The 22,974-nt window shown below is 39.2% G+C and overlaps 1 protein-coding gene across 3 annotated transcripts in view; it reads left to right on the forward strand.

Moving 5' to 3' along the window:
• Window positions 1-22,974, forward strand: part of edil3a (EGF like and discoidin domains 3a) — a 125,232-nt gene that overhangs the window by 67,841 nt on the left and 34,417 nt on the right. For all 3 annotated transcript variants that reach the window (XM_084947239.1, XM_084947240.1, XM_084947237.1), the window contains 4 exons: window positions 9,128-9,309; window positions 18,539-18,694; window positions 19,504-19,648; window positions 19,864-20,048. In XM_084947239.1, the coding sequence (XP_084803365.1) occupies window positions 9,128-9,309; window positions 18,539-18,694; window positions 19,504-19,648; window positions 19,864-20,048 (668 nt within the window). The remainder of the gene's footprint in view (window positions 1-9,127; window positions 9,310-18,538; window positions 18,695-19,503; window positions 19,649-19,863; window positions 20,049-22,974) is intronic.

Below are 22,974 nucleotides of genomic sequence, written 5' to 3' on the forward strand. Positions count from 1 at the left end.
GAATTAAAGTTGGAAGTCTAAACTTTAACCACATCTTGACTCTTTGATTTCAAAAGAGACAAAATGACAAAAACTGTGTCATTGTTTTAATACTTAGAGACCTAATTGTATGCTTTAGTAAAATGTGCTGCAACTATCATGTAGTTTTTGCAAAGGTTTAGTTTTATGGCTTTTATGCTTTTATTCCCATACCAAATAAAACAAGATTTAAAAAGTACAATTTGAGCTACACACACACGTGTGTGTGTGTGTGTGTGTGTATATATATATATATATATATATATATATATATATATATATATATATATAACATTTCACATTTGAAGAAGTAAGAAGTTATCATATCATGATAGTATAGTGGTCACATTCTTTGGGAACATAATTAAACCTAATATTATAAACATATTATAAACATTTTAATTCTCATAAAATGACAGCATGGATTTGTCTTGCCTTGTGTCAGTATTTTGTGTTTACCAGCCCTCATTTTTTCCCACTGGCTGCATGGAAAAAGTCTTTAAAGGAGTAGGTTTTTGCAAGAAGCCCAAGAGCTCAAAGAGGCTTTATGTGTTTATTATGCTATTGTGAGGATTTCGTCTGCAGTCTAGGAAAATATTAGGATTAATATATCAGTGAACTTGGAGCCCTGAGCAGGCCCCCAACACGGCTACTCACAAATTAATTCATCAGATTTTCTATCTTAGCCCCACAGTTGTTCATTGGCAGAAAGTTGACATCAGGAGGCAGAGCCTGACTAATCAGATTGGATTAGTGAGTGAAAAATACAGATGAAAAAAAGCAAAGTCGTGTTGATGGAACACAAGCTAAGCTCCATCTTTTTAATGATGTTTATTCTCATTTTCTGCTATAAATTTTATAAGTGTAAAATTTTATTGTGCAAAGATCAATTTAGGCCATTACTTTAAAAGATTGTGCTTAATTGAATGGTTTGAGCTCTGTACTTAAACACATTACATGTGAAATGAAACAGTGATCACAAAGTTGTCAAGATCTGCAAACTGCAGAGCTGATAGAGGACCCAAATGCATAAGACACAGGAGAACAGGAACAAGTTAACATTAAGCGATACGTTTATTTAGGCTTAACATAAAGGTACAAAATAAGAAAAAACAAAATGTATCAAAATAACCTAAAACTGGAAACGCTAAGGAAAAATAATTGAAATAGAGACAAATAAGACGTAATGAGGTAAGGGAAGGAAACTGAATGTAATACACAAGAGACAAGGATTATTAAAATAAAACCAGGAAGTAGCATGAACACGCAAACTTGACAGCAGGATGCGCTTAAGCAAACATGGAAACACATGACAGACTGGGGAGACACGGCTGAAACACAAAGACATCAACGTGGGAACAAGTACGGGAGACAAAACACAGACACATGACTAAGATGCAGAGCGAGAGAAACAGACAGAAGGAGAGAGACAGGGAGGTACCTAAACATGGAGACAAGACACGATTGAATGGGAAAAGCTGAAGGAAACTAAACAACCTAAAATACACCTGAATCACCAAAGACGAACAATAATCAGAAACACATAAGCAAAAGAAAATTAAACTAGGAAACATAATCCACTCTTCACCACCATAACAATATTAAACAAACAGCATTGACACCGGGTAAAAGAAACTATATCCAATTTATATATATATATATATATATATATATATATATATATATATATATATATATATATATATATGGTGGCTTAGGTTCGCAGTATCAGTTTCCTAATGACAAGATCTCCACTCAGATAAAAACCCTCAGCCAGAAATGGCAGTGGTAACCCTGCACACCAAGGATGTTCCTGGCAATTAATTTCTTAGTTGACTACACAAGGGGGGGAAACAAGTAGACTAATCAACTAGTCGAAAACTAAGAAACACAAAGACAGATCCTCCAAGAGAAAGAACAGCAGGGCATAGAACCGAGAGACATGCAGTGCAAACTCCAAGGCATGCAGGAAAAAAACTGCACGTAAAGCATAATAAAACACTGCACAAAAATCAACGACTGCTTCAAGAGAAGAAGCAACTGGACATAAAACAGAAAGAAATGGACTGCAAGCTTGAAGACATGGAGGAAAAATACAATGTGCTCCAATCAACTCTTGATAAAACACTGCTCCAAAATCGAGGGTTGCTTCAAGAAGAAGGAGCAACGGGACATAAAACAGAAAGAAGAACAACTTATTCTCCAGAGGAAAAATCAAAAACTCCAAGAATTTTATAATGAAATGAAGTACCAAACAACTGAACTGGAAGTAGAAAAGAAAAAACAGAAAAAACAATGCTCAGAGATGCAGAGTAGCATCAATGAAATGCTGAGAAAAAACACAGAACTTGAGGAACTTTCTAACAACTTGATGTACAAATACACTGAAATCCAGGTGCAAAAGCAACAACAACACAAAACACATCGTCCTTGAGAAAAAAGTGCTCACGGACCAGTTCCTGAAAAAGAAGACAAAACGCGTCCAGTGGTTCTGGAAGAGGGACACTGCTCCTCCTCACCTGATGTAACCTCGTCTTCCTCCACCTCTGTTCCATCTTAATTTTCACCTCTCCTCTCCCCTCTTTCCCTTTCTCTCCTAACACCTATCCCCCTCCCTTCTTCATCCTTTTTCCTTTTTCACCCTCACCCCCCAACCAGTCCCGGCAGTTGACTGCCCCTCCTGAGCCTGGTTCTACCATAGGTTTCTCCCTTCCATATAAAGGGAGTTTTTCCTATCCACTGTCGCCTAGTGCTTGCTCAGAGGAGATTGTTGGGGTTTTCTCTCTTTCCTTCTTTCTATCCCTCTTTTATCTCTTTTCCCCCTTCTACCTTTCCTTTACCCTCTCCTTTTCAACCTCCCCCCGACTTTTTCCATTTCTTCCATCATCTCCCAATCCTCTGTTCCCTTTTGAGAACACGGTTGGGTGATGTGGAGGAACAATAAACACAATTGGCCACATTTTACATGTGTCAGATCAATGTCTTCATTCAACAATAGCTGCATGTGTTTGTGTGTGTGCATAATATAAATACTTTACTTGTTGGATCCAAATCCCAGAAGGAATTAAATAAAAGTCAGTAAAGGTCAAATAGAAAAACAAACAAAAATATTTTTCTCTGCCTTCACAGGTTAGGTTTGGTTTTAAATCCTGATTTGTATTAGCTACCAGTTAATCTATATTACAGTGATCCCTCGTTTATCGTGGGAGTTACGTTCTAAAAAACCGCTCACTACACACTTCATACACTTTTCTCAGACAGACTTGAACATTTTCACACTTTTCTCTCTTGTTTAAACACTCTCAAAGTTCAAACCTTCGTAGAAAAATAAGTCCGGTATTATAGAATGAAACCAAAGATCAAACCCTGTTTTCAGGTCCAGAACATGGGGATAGAGCAACTGCGAGAGAATTCAACATTATTGAATCAATGGTACGGAAGTAGAGGAAGCAAGGAGAATGAGTTGTGTAAAGTTTGACTTATCTGACTGTTTTATTTCGCTTAATGCACCTTATAATCGGAAAAATACGGTAACTTCTATCTTCCTTTAGCAAGTCCAGAAGTCCAACTTCTTGTGTGATGGTTCCCTTCTTCCTCTGCCTTTTGGATGCTACCGCAGGTGCCTTTGACGGTGCAAAACATTTTGTTGACATTGTTGTGTTTGTTGGGGAGAAAACTTACAAACATACAGTACAGCACTTCAGAGTCACACTGCTAACGATCGCAGATTTATGTAAATTTGACAAGCTGAACGCATTATGTACTGGACAGACGCGGCACGGAGGAGACTGATTGACTGATTGATAGTTACGCCTGTTCAATTGTTTGCTAATGCAAATATCTAATCAGCCAGTCTCACGGTAGTAATTCAGTGCATTTAGGCATGTAGACATGGTGAATATGAAGCACCAGAATGGGGAACAAAAGAAACTTAAGAGACTTTGAATGTGGTTGTTGGTGCCAGATGGGCTTGTCTTAGTACTTCAGAAACTGCTGATCTACTGGGATTTTCCTGCACAATCATCTTTACAGCTTTACAGAGAACGGTCTAGAAAGAGAAGATGTCAAGTGAGCACTTCTCAAGGTGAAATTTCGCTGTTGTGCCAGAGGGTAGATGAGAATAACTAGACTGCTTCAAGCTGATAGGAAGATAACAGTAACTGAAACGGAGTAGTGTACCCGAGCATTGTTTCCATGAGCAACCCCTTTGTGACCAGCAGGATAATGCATCATGTCAAAAAGCTCAAATCATCTCATAATGGTTTCTTGAATATGACAAGGAGTTCACTGTATTCAACATTTTAATTTTAATGTCTCTCATAATGCAAAGTGTAAGTATTTATTTTATTGTGGTCATTTTTAATTGACATTTTTTTCATATTGATTGCATCAGTGGTTCCCAATATATTTGCTGTTCTGTGTTTTTCAATATGCTATAGACCATCCAAAGTTCAGAACTGCACAGCAGGTGTACAATATGTGCAGTATTTGCACCTGGTATTTCAGCTAATATTAATCAAAAGTTTTATTGGCTGACATACTGAGAGGTAGAGCAGGGAAAGCTTATTTTTAAAATAAACAGTGGAAACCTATTTCAAAAATGTATTTAGATAATATAATGTAAGGAAAGTTAATATGTGCATGTGGATTGTTGTACTAACACAAGCTATGCATTTTTCTCTGTTTGTTCTGCTTTATTCAACAAGAGCGTAGCAGTATTCTTTTAAAACACAAATTGCTAGCTTGGTCACTTTTAAAGTTGCAGCTACACAAGAACATGCGTACAGGTGCATTTTATTCACCGCCATTTGTCACCCGTGGAACGTCTGTCGTGCGGCTGACATCTGTTTGGTGTATTTATTATTCTTTGACTTATCCCCTCTTTTTGCTCCATGGTCATTAGTATTGGTGCGGTGGCATTAATTTCAGTGGGGCGCTAATTTGTTTAGGCTTTAGGTAGGGCTTGTGGGAGATGGATTCAGCTGTCACATCACGGTACTGGCAGTGTTAGTGATGTGTGCTGTCGCAACGCTGATGTATGCTCAGGGGCCAGGAGGGCAAGGCCCCGGGGCTGGCTGCCTCTGCTGCTCTGACTGACGACTGGCAGGCAGCTCGTTAAGAGTGGCCCATCATTGCCACAAGGTCAGAGGGACCGTGGATTTGCAGCAGTGTCTTGTCACAACATCTGTATGGAATATCTTACAAGAGAGCTGCCCAAGAGGCACAGCATCTAGACAAATATAATATTGTGTTGATGCAACACTGCACCTCGATCCGCAGGCTCTAATGGGGAAAAATAGATTTCCATTTCATTTTTAGGAGGTAAATTTGGGTGATATGACATTTGGTGCCAGTGTCTGAAAAAGCATGTGTAACTGCAGGGTCCCTAACAAATTGAAAGTCAGGATTCATTAAGAAGACTCTCTTATTAAATTAAACTTGCTGCATTCTTTGCATTTGGTCAGGAGGGATCGTTCTCTCCGCAACGCCCCTGTTCTGTTCATATCATTCAAAAAAGTATATTTAAGCATGTTATCAGCACAGCTCTAGGAAAGGCAGTGAAATAATCTGCAAAGTCTGAAAGAGTGGGTATCATGGCTGGAGACTCTTTTGTTTTTCTTAGAAATAGAGAAACGTATTCTGCATTGCCCGGTTACTGTTATTCCTGACTTTAAGTTCCTAGGGCGACGTAATCAGTTCTGCAAAAAAAGTTCACTTTTTTCAACCTGGCAGCCCCAAAGTCTGTAAAATCCAAGCAAATCTGCAGTTTGGGGGTAAACGCTCTAGATTAGCGTTACTAATTCAACATCTGAGCAAATGTGAAACAAGGTCACATTTTCCATTCTATCATCACTTAATTCCTTTCCAGTTAGACATTTGTTCAGTATTTTGTTGTAATCAAAACAAGGATTCTTGAGATGAAGCCTACAATGTGATTTGTAAGGTCAGTGTGAACCCTAAACACCAATTTTTTGTCAGTGCATCCTTGAGTCCAGAAAAAGTTTGTGCCAAACTTGAATCATTTCCATTCTTGCATTCCTGTGATGTTCAAATCATGGAATACCAAAAAAAGAAGAAAAACAACAGCTAATTCTGACACAGAGGCCTAAAAAATGTGGCTATTATTACATATGTTACTTATTTGAAGTATTTTAAAATGAACAGTATACTGAATCAGTGATTGAAACAAGTAACAAGAAAAACACTTTACAGTTCCATGTATTTAATTTCAACTGCTAGGCTGCATTTAAAAATAAAACCAGTTTATTCTTAGAGAGCCTTTTTCAGAGGACCAAATTAAGTTTGTCCAACAGGTATTGGAAACTCATGAGATTCTCAGAGTTTTACCAGTGGTGTATCCACCTACACCATCCTCTCATCAGTCTGGAAGCGGTGAGTCACATAGAAGAACTAGTGAAGCGAGAGTGATTTACCATACTCGAATATATAAACATATCTCTGTCAGTACGTGTACACAAAAATAAATACTTGTGCTTCCTTCCAGCCTCCAGTAGATCCCCCTGGACTGTCCTCAGACATTACTCACTGTCTCCATGGCTCCCTGTTGACTAGGACCCCACTGTTTTTAGCAGCTGGATAAGACATGCTAGGGTTGTTTTCATTGTTCCACTCTTTTCTGACTCTTGGCTTTCTTGTGTGGTGTAAGCCTTCTCACACGTCTCAGTGTTGCCAGTTTGGTTGTCTGTTGGAATGCATCTGTGTCGTTTGGATCTATGTTTCAGTACTGACTTTTTTTTTTTTTTTTTTTTTTTAGATATTTTGTTTAAATGATGAAGGCAGCTTCATAGCTTTTAGGTGACCATTGCTCCAGGCATCCCCTGAAGGATGGTTCGCACAGCCACTTGCACTTCAACCAGCATAAGCAAGCTGTGTCTCGAGCTGAAGTCTGTACTTGATGTGTCCTCAATCTTTTGAGACTCTTCCAAGTTCCCTCAGTTTTTTTCTGTATTGTAGTTTTTAGAGCTCTTGCACTATATCTGCAATCACAAGCATGCTACTTGAATAATCTAATTGTTTGATTTTTAATGACAAACCAGTGGTCATAGAAAAAGTTTAAAAATGATGGTGTCATTAACGATTAAGGTATAATTTTTTTCGCATTCCTTTCAGAGAGTGTATTTACATACCAAAGTAAATGTGAAAGATACACAAACAAAGGTTGTGGGGAATTCAGCCTCCATAATGTTAGCATTGATAGAGAATGAAATGCATCACACTGCAAACACTGTTGCAATCACAGCAGACCAGTAATAACTGAAAAAAATCACGCAGAGACAAATCTTCTTTAACTATAACTGAGAAGATAGAAGAAAATGTCATTAACTAAGAATTAATTGCTAAAATGTCATCAACTAGCTGACTTTTGCATAAGTAGCAAATAATCCTGCTCATCTTTATTACTATTAGTGCTATGAGTGGGTTCTCTTAAAAGCTTAGTTTTCTTTCACATTGCATATCACGTGAAACCAATTTCTCGCCATTTTTTATGCAGGTAAACTGCATGTTACAGTTTAAAGTTTGCATGATGAGGAGTTTGGGCGCTGGCTGGGCCACGGGTGGCACTGCAACATCACCCCTGTTTAACATACTTTATTGAGTGTGAGAGATTATAAACAGGTGGTGTAACAGCTGAATCACTTTTGGTGTCAATGGGCCACAGCTTATTTTAAGGTGCAACCACAGTTGCGCTGCGTACAGTGTTTTCTTGCCCACATCAGTTCCTTGATTCTGATGCTTTTCCACAGATTCACAATTCATACATTCAAATAATATAGGATCTATAAAACATTTTTACATTATCAGAGCTGTCAAAAACAAAATCTGTTGTGTTTCGACAGAAACAATATTTTTATGTGCAATGTACTGTGGTATGTTGTATAATTTATGTACACCTTCTCCAGCCCATTCCATCTACGTCTATATTCTGTGCCAAGTTTTTTTTGTTTCGTCTCTCAGTATTTTTCTTTTTTTTAATGGAAACACAAAGAAGTACTTGTTGTGCAGAGCAATAAATTCTTTATTGGATCAGCATTGCCAGAATCCCTTTTGCCACAGGTATGTTTATTAAAATGCATTGGATATGCCTGGACACACTAATTAGGCTTAACTGCAAAAAACAGCAGCTTTAAAAAGGGATTTTTGACTGAGGATAATGGTGTCAGACTTCCCCATTTTAATGCAGCCTCTAAGATATTTAAAGCTATTGCAAAGCTTGTTGACTTTGGGAATGATGCTGTTCAACTGTGGCTGCAGCTCCTTGGGAGAGAGCCCGGGGGCTCTGTTCCTGATGGAAGAGATGAAGGAACAACCTGTTAGTCCATCAAATGTGTGTAGTAGCACTGAGACGGAGACAAGAGTCCCAATCTGCAGCTGTGACTTAAAAGAACTTGGGAGACATGAGAAAAGCGCCTTGTTGACAATCAAAATTGTAGGTACAGTAGAATAGAAAATAGCTATGGTGAACATAACAGTGAGTTAACAAATAATGCAACAATAGTTAAGAGAAAGTCACAGTTTGAATGACCTTGGCTAATATAATACAAATGAAATTTTGGAGCATCTGGGAACTGAGAAGTGGTTCCACTTGAGAACTGGTGCCAAATTGCTCAGTCTATTGGAACTCCAAGCTGATCAGTTCCCTTTTATTATTGCTGGCTTAGTTTTCTGACAGTTGTCCATTGCAGAAGGCTGACACTGAATTCATGGCACTGGAGCTTTTTTCCCACCTAAGTCACATGCAAGCCTTTTTTGGCTACTCTTGGTCTACACTGTGTTCAGACATAGAGATAATAAAAGCAGCCAGTGATGCTGTGTAGGCCTATATTGTTATTTTCCAATAAGCTCAGTAATCAATTGTGAATCAATGGGGAATCGGACCACTGAGGGGAATCCATAATGATGATTCCAATTCAACATTTAAAGATAAAAAGAGTGAAACAAAACAAAATGGGGAGGATAAAGTCAGTGGTTTTGTGCTTTTTTTGAACATTATACACGTTCCAGAAACTCACTTTCCCACATTTCTGAGTGTTAGAATGATAGGAGGACTCATCTATCGCTTCCTCTCTCTGTCTCTCTGTTCTCTCAGAATGCTCTGGCCCACTGGGCATGGAGGGCGGTATAATCTCCAACCAACAGATAACGGCCTCTTCTACCCACCGTGCTCTCTTTGGCCTACAGAAGTGGTACCCGTACTTTGCAAGGCTCAACAAGAAGGGGCTGGTCAATGCCTGGACTGCAGCCGAAAATGACAGATGGCCATGGATCCAGGTAAAGCACAGTCACAGGACAGGCGCCACATAAAGTTGGGCCACAGCCAAGTGCAAATGAATTCAGCTCTCAGTTACAGACAGATTCCTGTTTTTGATCTTTAAATGGTTTAGTGTTATGTTATTTAGAGGATCTCTGGTGTTTCACGTCGTCTGTTTGTAGCTGATGGTAAGTATAAACTGTTTGCGGTTTGGAGTTAATTACAGATCCTGTAAAACTGATGGCTAGCTTGCTGTTAATAAAGACTCACCATAGCTTTAAGCTGTAGGGTAGAACAGATGCTGCTGCAGTTTGGCTTAACACGAGAAACAACATCAAGTGGCAAACAGTTTACTTTTTTAAACCTTTATTCAGCGGCACCATCTCTTGTTTTGTTTGAATTGTGATTTACTCACAATAGTAGCTGTGCTGCCACTGTATCTGTTGTCATAAATTGACTTTTGCAAAGTCCCCTACCGACAAAACTTTGTTGCATTGTTTTGTAATTATTCAGAGGTATTGTTGGTTTCTGTTTGTTAAGCGTTTTTGTTTTACTGAGCTATCGAGAGAAGTTTGATGTTTAAATTTATACTCAACTGTGTTGTAAACAGTAATTTTCTTGTTATCCGTGGAGAAAAAAAAGGATTAATTGAATTCTGCTCAACAATTCCCTTCGTCTTTTTGTCCTTTTGTACCCCAGAGTGTTTGTATAACCACCTAGAGGGCTTTCGTCAATAACAAGCATATAATTGTAAAATGAAAATGTGTGTTTATAGAAGCAAAGCACTGAGGCACAAAAACTCTCCTCTTACTCCGACTTTGTTATAGTTAACCTTCACACTGTGCCATTAGTCGGTGCTTACTGTCAAAGAGCTGCATAGACAGATCGATATCATGGATTAGTTGGTGATCCTGAATTATGTCTGCACATCATATCAATAGATTCTGTCCTCTCTGGTCCTGCACTGTGGAAATCTTTTTAATGTGTAGTCTAACAAAATTGTACTGATAAGAGCCTGGGAGCAGTTTTTTGCACTGAGTGAAGTGATGGTATTTAAATGTTTGCATCATTGTTACCCAAAATCTAAACTGACCTAAGGAGAAATGGATTTATTTCTTTGGATTTATAACAAAAATTCATTCTAAAACAGCTCTAGCACATGAAAACAGTTCTGATATCTGGATTTGCGCTCAACTCAAGATTTTCTACTCTTCATAAATAGACTCTGAGTTATATAGGATACCAATACCGATATTTGGTGATCTAAACATGCGATATATTGGCCAATAATTTTTATTTCTTATCATACACACAAAACATGTTTAATACCATTTTTTATTCAGAACAAGTTGTGGATTATTAATTTTTGCCCGACTCTGCTCGGATCAGCTGGCTGTTGTGTTTGCAGCTTTGCAAACACATTTCCATCTGAGAAGTTGCAGAGGCCTCCCTAGTGGACAGACTATTCGATATCAGAATTCACACCTTGGTTAACAGGTCTTTCTCTGTTCTCTTCTTTATTTTTTAAATGTTCCTTTAATGGCTATTATAAGTGCCACTATCTTTAAATAGCTAATAATGGCCGATAACCCCTGCAGATACATCGGTCAAGCTCTAGTAATAGAGACCAATGTAATAATGAACTATTTTGGAAATAAGGTGTTTTTTTCTCACATTACATTCCTCTCACTCTGTACTGTGATGACAGACAGCAAACTTTGAAGCACGCTGTTGTCAGATATAAGAGAAACAGACAATGAACCGTGAACAAAGTATAATCGAAAAACACCATGACAGTGTGATGGAGAAAGTGAAGCTGTATGTAACAACAAGAGAAAAATAAGACAGGACAAAAATGGATTTGTAAAAAAAAGAAAGAAAGAGATGATTGAGAGAAGAGAGCCCTGGCACATGGAGAGGGTGAGGAGAGCGGCACATAAAACATTCAGGCAGCTTGTTTGACTTTAATGATGCCATGTGGGATGCTACGCGGGGTGCTGTAGGCATTGTGTGTTTCTACATAGGGCCTGGATAATTGGGATATGAGTACAGAGGTATACAGTCATGTCAGTGTTTTGGGATTATGCTAAGGAGTCGGTGGTATGCTTTTGTAGTGTGGAGTGACTGTTTACATGTCTGTCATGCAAAGCAGGTTACACTGACAGATGACAATCCCGTCAGGAGACACTTCAGGTTTGTATGGCTATTTGTAAGGTTTACTCTGGAGCAGAATGTACTACAGTATGTGTTTGGATGCCAGCCAGTTTCAGCTCTTTCCCCCTAAATCTCAACAAATGAATCAGCCGTACACAAACACAGAGCAACGAATTTTGAATAATACATCATAGATTTTCAGACAAAGCACTTCATATGCCTTTGTTTGCATTTATGTTGGTTTGTGTGTTTTTGATTTGTGCGTGAGTGTGAGCTCGCTACTGTTCACACATCTATGTACCGCGAGACAACCTTGCCACTTCTAGCTCACACATAAAATTGCATTTGAGCACTCAAGGGAAATATGCTGCCGGTCTCACCAATATCAGCAAAATATAGCTTTAGCCGGCTGTGCTGGAAGAATGAAACAATACAAATCACTTGTGAAGGCTAAGAGGGTCTATACATATTTCACCTGCAGTTAAGCAATTAATGACATTACATTAAAATGCAGATCTCCATCAGTATGGACACATTTCTTTGTATATAGAACACGCTTAGATTCTTGGACTTCAATTCTGTTCCTATCTGAGAAGCTATTTCCTCTTCATTCCAGCGTGACCTCAGTTATTAAAACATTCTACCGTCTGCTGTGGTTGAAATGTGACCCTGAGAAAGGTTTTTCTGTCACAGTTTATTTTATAATCACAGCATGACTGCACGGAGGTTAAATTGAATAAAGCCTTTGGACACATAGGCTTGAACGTTACGTCTTTGAACTAAAAGGCCTGAGATTTCCTCCCAAAACAAATTCTTAGATAAAACCAGTTACGATTTTGAGGTCTTAAACTTGCCGCTGCACCTTTAGCACTGAGAGCAACAACATGATTTGTACTCTGAGTTATTTAGCAGTTTCTAACAGCGGTATGGCGGCCATCAATCCCTTAGCAGAGAAGCATCAAATCACTCACAGTGGTTAACTTGCCTATTTCTGCTTCTGCTACAACACCTCGGTGGTGCTTCGATCTTTAGGTGCTTTACAAATGGTGTGAAGATTTGTTTTCCTGCCATTTAAAATCATTTAAACTTCTTCAATGTCCATCTGTTCACATACAATAACGTGCTTGTATATCACCAGCTACTGCTGGCTTTTGTTGGCCTATAAGTTGGCACTTTATTATAGTTATGATTGTGTTAAAGAATATAAAGTTTGATTACTGTACACACTAAACATTACTGAAATAAAAAACAAGAAAGAAAGAACAAAGAGATGCTGATGTTCAGCACTCTTGAGCCAACCTGTATTTATTTATATTTTCTGGCAGTATAGTATTTATTTACTAGGGATAGAATATGTGCAGCCATTTACTGAAACACACATGAAAATACAGCAACAATGGCAACAACAGAGTTTGTACAGTTCTAACAAACTTGAAAGTCAATGTTCAGCATCTATTTATTCATTACATTAATTTAGTATTATACTGCCTGAACTCTTCTAGGCAAAATGTATAGTCATTTCTTTAAGTAGTCCTCAGGAGTAGTTCTCCAGGCTTCTTGAAGGACATTCAAAGATCTTCTTTTGGTGTTAGCTGCCTTTTTTGTGTTCTCTGTCAAGATGATCCCACACTGCTTTAGTAATATTGAGATCTGGACACTGAGGAGGCCAATCTGTGGCTGATTGTGTTTTATTGTGTGTTTGTTCTGTCCAGCTATGCTTTTACTACATTGGCAGTGTGTTTGGTATCACTGTCATGCTGAAAAATGAAGCTTTTGCCATTCAGATCCCTGATAGCTGTGTTTAATGGATCAAAATGTGATTACACTTTTGTGTGTTCATTTATGACATTTTGAACCAAAAATTTTAATTTTGGATTCATCGCTCCATAGCACCTGATGCCACTGATTTTCAGTCCAGTTATTGGGCCTTCCATAGCCTTTCTTCCTCGGGTCTCTTCTTAAGGATGGCTTGTTTTACATCGTCCCCTCCACTAAAACCATTTCTCATGAGATTTCTGAGCTCGGGTACAAGGACTAGATTGAAAATCACTAAAAAATCAGCCAATGTCCGAAGAAAACCTCTGAAAGACCTTCAGAAAGCCCAAAGACCTTTTGCTGAATTCTTATTTAAAAAAAGAAAGTCTGGTTCCTTCAAAGCAAAACATAAAGAAATGAGAAGTGGCTCAAGACTGCACTGTGGTTAAAATTTGTTCCTGATGCCAAGGATAAAGAAGAAGCTTTTTAAATCGGTGTAGCCAAGTGTGCTTGCATTTTTAAGCATTGGTGCCACAGGGCTGTTAGGTAGCTTCAAGGACAGTCTAATTCTTACAATATTGTTGCAATTCCATCCGCAGTTCTGATCTCAGCATGTAATCAACAAGGGGTATATTTTGCCTGACCTTTGTATGCCTGTGTGTACGCATGTGTGTGATGTTTTGCTTGTTGGTATGAATATTCTGTGTGTGGTATAATTAGTGGTCTTAACAACATAAATGACTCAAAGCTAGCTGTTCTGCAGTCAGCTGCGTTTTTACCTGGAGGTTGTTGTTGTCGTAAATAAATGCAGGTCTGCCTGTTTTTACTTAGAGCAACATTTCGAGCTCTGGAAAGATTCTAATGGAAAATATGTTTTAAAAATGTCCTGTTTTTCTTTTTTATTTATCAGAATCCAGTCAATTAAAACCAATATGACATAAGTGAATGTGTCACGTGCAGAAAGAAACTAAATGTTCAAAGTTTCCATCGTGATTTGAGCTCCAGCTAACAAGTATGTCATTACTGCTTGTGCTCTTAATGATTTTCTCAATTATCCATTCTGCTTGCAAAATGTGAAGAAACAATGAAAAATGGCTATAATAATTTCTCAGAGCCAAGCTGCCATTCGCTGACAAATTGTTTTAGTCCTAGTCATTATGCATAACTCAATTAGCTTCTGACATGTATTTTTATGGCAGGGGACTACAAATCTAGATAAAAACAAGCAGTAATGGCTGAATTATCTACATGTATTAGCACAGGTTGCATTTTTGTTTTAATTATGAATTTGGCTCACTAAATTCTCAAAAATAGTTGGTGTTTTTTTAGGCAATCTCAAATGATGAGTGGAAAATTAAATCTCTCGTGTTAATGACCTTAAGTATGTATGTATAGTTTCTTTATGCCTCTCGAACAGTTATGCTGAACATTTTCTGGTGGTACTGAAAACATTACAGGGAAAAACAGGTTGAATCATGCTGTGCAAACAAAGGATATGTTCTTTGTTTTGCAAATAGAGTCTGAGAACAGAAAATATTTGATGTAGATTTTTTTTACTTTAGAGGCTCATTTTACTGAGTGCTTCGTACACAGGTTGCTGTCTGTGTCTGGAACAAGCGAGAGTGAAATGGTGAAAGGGTAAAAGTTCATTCTATACTTCTTTTTTTAATATGCTGCAGTGTTACTATTTTATATCTAAACCAAATTTACAGAGTACACAGTGTATGCTAAGTGTATGCTCTTTGTTAGATTATAATGAAAAAAAAAAACTCCAATAACAAACTATATCTAATGCCAGCTCATCCTACTTCGCAAGACATCAACCTCTGAATGCGGATCTGAATGTTGTTTTTTTTAGACGAGAGCTGCAGCTGCAGACCAAAAGTAATGGAAAAGGAAAAAAGATCAAACTGTGCTAAATACTGAGTCACTCACTCTCATTAGCAATGACCCTAAACTGCACAGATACATAATATATAACCCATATCAGAGAAATGTCAACAAAATTTTGCTAGCAGTTTAATAATGCCTTTATAAAGTTAAGATTTTGTAAAATTAGACAAACATAGATAGCTATAGTCTTACAAATTTGCTAGGTACCTGATTTGTTTCTTTTGTTTTCTCGTTGTAAATATTTCTTTTTCATTTCTTTTTTTAACAAAGACATGCATCACTATTAGCACTCGAGTAACAGAGGTCCTTTCCTGAGTGGTGAATTAAAATGTGAAGAATCACCCCAATTACCCCAGCGGTGGCCTTTTAGTGACAGGGCTTCTAATTAGTGCAAGAAGTATCTATCTCTGTGGAGAATAATGAGAAGAGCAAAGAAATGCTGTGAATGGGAAAGTGTGGGTCACTGCGGCTCTGAGGCTCTAAGAGGTTTCCTCATGTATAATTACCATGATACGTTGGTTTAAGTGCGTAGAAAAAATTGGCGTAATTGAGTCGTAGCCCTAAAAGTGGAAATTAAGATACAAATCACTGCTGTAAAATATTTATTTCTTTTTTTGACAGTTCAAGCATAGATGATAACCATCATAAACAGCGCTGGATCTGTTAGAGCCGATGCTCTAATCTCGAATGTTGTCAGGAGACAATGCTTAGAGCATGTTTGCTTTTTCAATAACAGAAAAAGGAGAGTATAACTTGAGCTCGTGCTCTCAAATATTTTACTTGTAAATTGCCTTATTTCATAGTAATGCTGCCACTCGTTTACCAGAAAATGTGCTCAAGCCCGCAGAATACCACAGCAAATGTAGTTGCACTGCCAGTTCTGTTTTTGGCACTGGCTTTTAAAGGGTTTGTGCTCTTAAACAGACTTTAGCTAACAAACATAAAGCAAAATGCAGGCTTCTTTCTTTTCACTAAGTTGCTGTGTGAAATGCACAGACACAATAACAGCAGCACTGAGTCACACAGAACCAGCCTAATTCATAGGAGTAATTAAAATTCTGTTTTAGTCTGCATTTCTTTTATTGGTTTGGCTGTCCCAGGTTAATGGTCCTTTGCCTAATACTTCCTCAGAAGTGTGCTACTGCTACCCATCTGTTCTACACAGAAATGGAAAGTTAGACAGCTGTGTTTTTATATTTTGACAGGGAATGAGATAGATGAGCTTTTTTTGGTGAAAATGACGCTGTTTCATTTCAATGTAGTGCCAACATTATTAAAGAATAACTGTCATCAGCTCTTATTTTCTTTATTTTATTTGTCACAGTGTGAGAGGCTATGTTGGTCTGAGACTGAAATTGCCCAGTGCCCTCTGGCTCTACTCCCCCCCACACACACATTTTTTTTAATCAGTGTTAAAATTGACTGTAATAAATGGCAAATAGTATGTGTCTGTGAGTACAATGAACACAGCATCACTCCTTTGTCACCACAGGCTTCTGCATTTTGCCACAGTGAAGTTAGCTGTCATCAACTGTCATCAGCTGTCTCATTTTTTTTTATACAAGCTCACCAGAAATTACAGGCGAGTGGCATTTTTTTTAACCGGTGCTGACAGATTGAAGACAAAGACTGTAGGGAAGCATAGCTGTGGCGGGTGTAATATTACTCACAGGTCTTTCAAACTTGCTGCAGTTGTGAATTGAGAAGAAGAACCAGCCGGTGTGATAGGCTGAGGTTTCTTCCAGTCAATCAGTATTCCTCAGAAATGTAAAACTCTGTCAGCGACTATCACCGAGACAAGCTGGTGTTGACACCATCAAGTCTTCTGCACTCATATTGAAGAGACGGGATCCTTAAAGAGCCACTGTGGTTATTTTGAGTTCACCGTTAATAACATCGGTTTTTGTAAAACACTCTATATATATAGACTTTGTATCCAAGAAAGTCCAGTGATTAGAAAATCGACACGCTGTCAAACATGCTGCTGCTTTGCCAAAAGAAAATGTTCAGGAAAATATTGAAAATGCATCCTCTGGCCATTTCATTAGTTACACTGGTGTAATTGGTTATTATTAACCCAAATATTTTATGTGGAAATCAGATGGAAGTAACTCAGAGCATTTAGCCATTTAGACATGGTCAGGAGGAGTTCCTGCAGTTTAAACAGAGAATCAGAAAGGGTAAGAAAGGTGATCTGAGTGACTTTGACTGTAATGTGGTTGTTGGTGCCAGACAGGTATTTCAGAAACTGCTGATTTACTGGGTTTACAATGGTCCACATAAAGAGAAAATATCCAGTGAGCAGCATTTCTCTGGCTGAAAATGCTATGTTGATGGCAGAAGTCAGGAGAATGGCCAGACTGCTTCAACCTGACAGGAAGGCAACAGTAACTCAGATAACCATTCATTACATCCAAAATATGCAGGAAAACATCTTGAAGCAGACGGGCAACAGCAGAAGAAGGCCACGCCGGGTGTCAGCTATGAACAGGAAACTGTGGCAACCATTCACATGAACTCACCTGCATTGAACAAGAGAAGATTGCAGAAACACTGTGTGGTCTGATGAGTCTCAATTTCTCCTATGATGGGGTCAGAATGTGGTGTAAACACGAAAGCATGGACCCATCCTGTCTTCTGTCAACAGTGCAATGATGGCGGGGATATTTTCTTGGCACATTTTGGCACTGATACTACCAGTTGAGCTTTGTTTAAATGCTACAGCCTATCTGAGTAGTGTTGCTGACCATGTTGATCTCTTTATGACCGCAGTTTACGTGTCTTCTGATGGCTGCTTCTAGCAGGTTAACTCAGCATTTCACAAAGCTCCCATCATATCAGATTGGTTTCTTGAAAAGAACAAGGAGTTCACTGTACAGATGCCAGACCAAATAAGGATGTTAATATGGACCACAACCTTAGAGGAATGCTTCCAACACCTTGCTGAATCATTGCCACAAATAATTAAGACAGTTCTGAACGCAAAACGGGGTTCAATGTTATGCTAGCAAGGTGTACCTAATGAAATGGCCGGTGAGCATATACTTTATCAAAATGAGCTGTCAGGGAAAGCTACTGAAGATATTGGTCTGTATGTAATGAATCTGGTTTGTGGGTGCTGAGTAGGATCTATGGAAGCCATTAGTCATTTTCCTCTTTCTTAGTGCCTCTTTTTCCTCTTGGCTCACCAAGCTGCTTTACACTGGCACCATATTGACAGTTTGCACAGTGTGGGCAGACTGGATATGGGGTGTACAATTGATTAAATGTTCTATTTGGACACAGACTTTTAGAATAAGATGGATGGCCCTGACAGAAAAGATACAAGGGGGTGAACTGAACTCGATGACATGCATGCTCACAGACACTTACACCTCTATATACAGTGTCTGAAAATAAAGCTAGAATTTCATCTTCAGCCTATCTGTATTTTTTTCTACTCCACAGATAAACCTGCAGAGGAGAATGAGGGTCACGGGCCTAATTACCCAGGGTGCAAAGCGTATCGGCAGCCCAGAGTACGTCAAGTCTTACAAAGTAGCCTACAGTGATGACGGGAAGACCTGGAGAACATACAAAGTCAAGGGCAAAGATGAGGATATGGTGAGACACTTGTACGGGCGCACAGACATAGGTGTACGCATCCATCGTCACCCATTGCTTCTTGTTCTGTGGTAGACAGACGAAATACACACTCATACATGCGCACACATCGACTAGAGACTGCGCACTCAGTCAAGGACAGGGTGGAGGACATGATGAGATGGCTTTTTAATTAGCTAGCGCACACCGGGCCCATCCTGCTGCCCCTTACCCCCCTCCACTTTTATGACTTCTAGATTGAATTTTTATACTATTTGGGGATGAACAGCCACCAAATAGGCCACAGAGCATTCTATCATTCCTGACAGCAAGCCACGACTGTCCTCTCTTTGGCCGAGCTCCGAAACAACCAGACCTCCAAACTTATTATCAGATATGTTGTCAGATTTGTATGCTCTACGTCTGGACTTTGATAGTTTTCATTTAGAGCTCTTTTTTTTTTGCTCAGTCAAAGCTAGACACGGCTATGACATGTCTGTGTTTGTTTGTACATCTTTCGCTCCAATCATATAGTTTCTGTCACGCTATCTTCAGTGATTTGGATGAAACACTCCAGAAGGTAACGTGATATAATTGAAGCACTAATTTAAAACACACCACTGTTCTTATGAATTACTGGCTCAAATGGTGCGACAAATTGTCTATTTTTCCCTGTAATTCTAGCTCATTGACCTTGAATGACAGCAATTTGTTGAGCGTGGAGTAGACACTAGAGACAGCGGCGGATAGACTGCCACATTATTGAAAACTGATCTGCTTCACCATCCTCCCCCGCCCCCCATCTGCTGTTATTTCATCCCTTGCAACAGATTTTCAGAGGAAATGTCGATAACAACGCTCCATCAGCCAACTCCTTCACCCCTCCCATTGAAGCCCAGTACGTGCGCATTTACCCCCAAGTCTGCAGGAGGCACTGTACTTTACGCATGGAGCTGCTCGGTTGTGAGCTAACAGGTGAGTGAGCTTTCTTTATCCAACTGAATACACTAATCACCATCATTATCATAAATAAATCATACATCATTTGGAAATCCACTCAAGTATGCCTCTTGCACAGTTGTTCCTCTTGTTTTTAAGTAGTGTCAGCACTGAATCCATTTTCAGGAGGCCTGGGGTTAGATGTAAAAAAAAAAAACAGTTTAGAGCCAATCTGTTTTTGTTGTTGCCAGGCTGTTCTGAACCACTGGGTATGAAGTCAGGCCATATCCAGGACTATCAGGTCACAGCCTCCAGCATCTTCAGGACGCTCAACATGGACATGTTCACTTGGGAGCCTGGGAAAGCCCGTTTAGACAAGCAGGGCAAGGTCAACGCTTGGACAGCTGGTCATAGCGACCAGTCGCAGTGGCTACAGGTGAGATATAATCTGAGCCAAGTCTGTTATCTGTTGCAGCTACTGTAGAGATAAATCAATGTATTAGCAGCAAAATGAACAACAGACACCCCTGTTCTTGCAGATAGCTGGCTTTCACTCTGATGAAGGATTAGCTCTTACCTCCCTGGCATAATAATTGATGGTTGTGCATGGTAATGCATGCCAATGGATTCAATTATATTTCATAGGGAAGGACTTCACTGTTCATGCCAGTTGAGAATTAAATTATCGCTTAAAAAACCACCTTTGTTAGCTGCTTCTCAGTATCCTTCTTGGAAACAGTCAGTAATAGGTTGTAAATTCTGTTTATTTCCATGTCAGTCTTTCTGAATCCAACACCCACACTGCCTCAGTTGGAAGAGTTGCGCCCTGTTATCTCTGGCTGCAGTCCAAGGCTTTCTATCTCTATGAAACCAGCCCATCTATTTGTTTTCATTACAGAAGTGAAGGCTAAACATGTCTCCTGAAAGGGACAAGACACGTCTCTAAGTGAACGTTTACCTCCCAGTCTTTCTGTTTAACAATATGTGAGATTGATGGTGGCTGAGGGAGTTTCAGATAGATATCAATAAGGCTCAGTCAGGCTTAGAATTCCCTTATGTATGGCCTCGTATATTGGATTTTTTCTTTTTTTTTGTTTTTCATACAAAAAAGAAAAGTCATAAATGCTTTTTGCTTTTAAAGTGCGAAACCAGATCTTACTTCATGCTGTGAAAGTGATAGCATAGAAGAAAATGTGATGTGGATTATCTCATCGGGGAATTGAAGATCAGTGATTTCTTTGATTTCTTGGCCTTTCTCGCGGACTTGCTCGCACATACCCCTCCTTATCAGTGACACAGTTAACGCTCTGTAGTCATACCGACTGGTCTGGCTGTTATTAGATTGGTTGGGTTCTGATTCAGACATGTTTTTTATTACGCTGAAAGCTTTTTTTAGATGGTGACGGCACACAGGGCTGTGTGTCGGTGGAGACAGGTACTTAGGCGGGCTCCATCCATGCTAGGGAGTTTGGCTAAGCAAAATTGATTGCTTTGGGTAAAAGAAAACTTGCAGTCTCATATTACATGCTGTGCTGGCAGGAAAGAGGAGATGCCATACAGATGAAGTGAGAAAATCAATGGCTTCCATTGCCAAGAACCATTTCTGTGCACACGAGCAGATACAATATCCAGCTTTTAAAAGTTGACATTCTGTACTGTACTGTATGTAAAGTATGTTGATGAGGCTGTTGGTAATGACTGTTTTGAATATTTAGCGATCATCTTATATGCATTTGTTAAGCTCCTGCTATAATCACTGTCTTCTTTCTACTCGTTGCCATGGCAAATAATTGATTCAGAATGGCGTTACTGAATGACTTAAAACCTCACAGACTAATGGAATTAATCAACCTTAATGATAAAATAAGTATTCCTATTAATCAAGAAAACTGTTCTTTCGCAGATTGGACACAGTGAAAAACCCTCTTTATGCATCAGGGTACATAATATAATATAATATGGATTGCTTAATGCAGTGGTTCCCAAACTTTTTTTGCTGGGCCCCCCTTGTTTTACAAGAAAAATGTTTGCGCCCCCCCTTGTCGCGCGTGCACGCGCGCACGACACGCACGACACGCACAAACACATCCTCCAACCACACACGCCCATATTTTGCTCCATTGCGGTTTATTTCACACCTCAAACATTTAGTAAACAATTAAGCAAATACAAGTAACCTGCAATAAATTACAGGTAGTAATAAAATAAACTACTAACTCTTTTACGCTACGTCCACACCTACACGGGTATTTTTGAAAACGCATCTGTTTCGTCCACACGTAAACGGCGTTTCGAATCACCGAAAACTGAGATTTTTTTTAAAACTCCTTTTTTGCGTTTACATGTCAACGAGGAATACAGAGTTCATCACGCAACGTCAAAGGTATGTGCCTTTTTTCACGTCACGCTGTGCGCACGTTATTGTTTACATGAGATGAATTGCAGAATGGCAGATAGAGACAAAATACTGTTAATCTGACTATCTTCAGGTTTTACACGCTTACATACACACGCAGTTACTGTCCCTCCATTTAGAAAGACAGAGGCGTCACGGTGTGATTATTTTACATGTAGTTGTTTTTTTTTTTCCTGTGTAATAATATTCAACATTGCTATCAATACATTTTTCAAAAAAATGCCTCTCTGTGCAAAATGGGTTTAAAAACATAAAAAACTGTGGGATCCTGTTTGTCCGTGATCTGAACAGCCCGGCGCTGCTTCCGACACAGGGAAAACCTGCAGGGGAGACCTACCTCGGCACTTGTGCAGGTGAAGCCAAAGGGAAGATATGCTTCACCATATTTTCTAGTCTTTGGCTTAGAATGATGTTGGTTTGGAAACATATTCAGTGATGCTTCATCTCCTGCTTTGCATTTCTGTGGGCACCCCGTGCTAGCAGTGTCCAAGGGTTTTGTTCCCCCCCCCCCCCCCCCCCCCCCCCCACACACACACACACACACACACACACACACACTTTGGGAAGGTCTGGCTTAATGTATACAACAGAAAAGACATGATGATGCACAGATTTTGTCGGAAGGCCTTTTTTTCTTATCAGAATACCCACACATTTCTAATAGATATTGGCATGCCAGCTCAGTCAGCTGTGACAATGGGTAGGAGGGAGGTAACAATAAATGCACATTTGTCAAGCCTGATGTCACCTTGCACTCAGTGCAGGAACAGTTTACTATGTTCAGACTGATAAATAATCACCACTCAGTACCCAAAGCTGAGATATCTGTAGCAGTACCTAAGCCTTGGCTAAGTAAAACAGCTTTTAGACCAAATATGCCCAAATATGCCAAACCTAACACATTTATACTCAAAGAAACAGCGAGTCCTAGAGAAAGTTGCTGGAA

This window comes from Perissodus microlepis, chromosome 12, assembly GCF_051167445.1.
Source record: "Perissodus microlepis isolate ML-2025 ecotype Zambia chromosome 12, ASM5116744v1, whole genome shotgun sequence".
Classification (NCBI taxonomy): Eukaryota; Metazoa; Chordata; class Actinopteri; order Cichliformes; family Cichlidae; genus Perissodus; species Perissodus microlepis.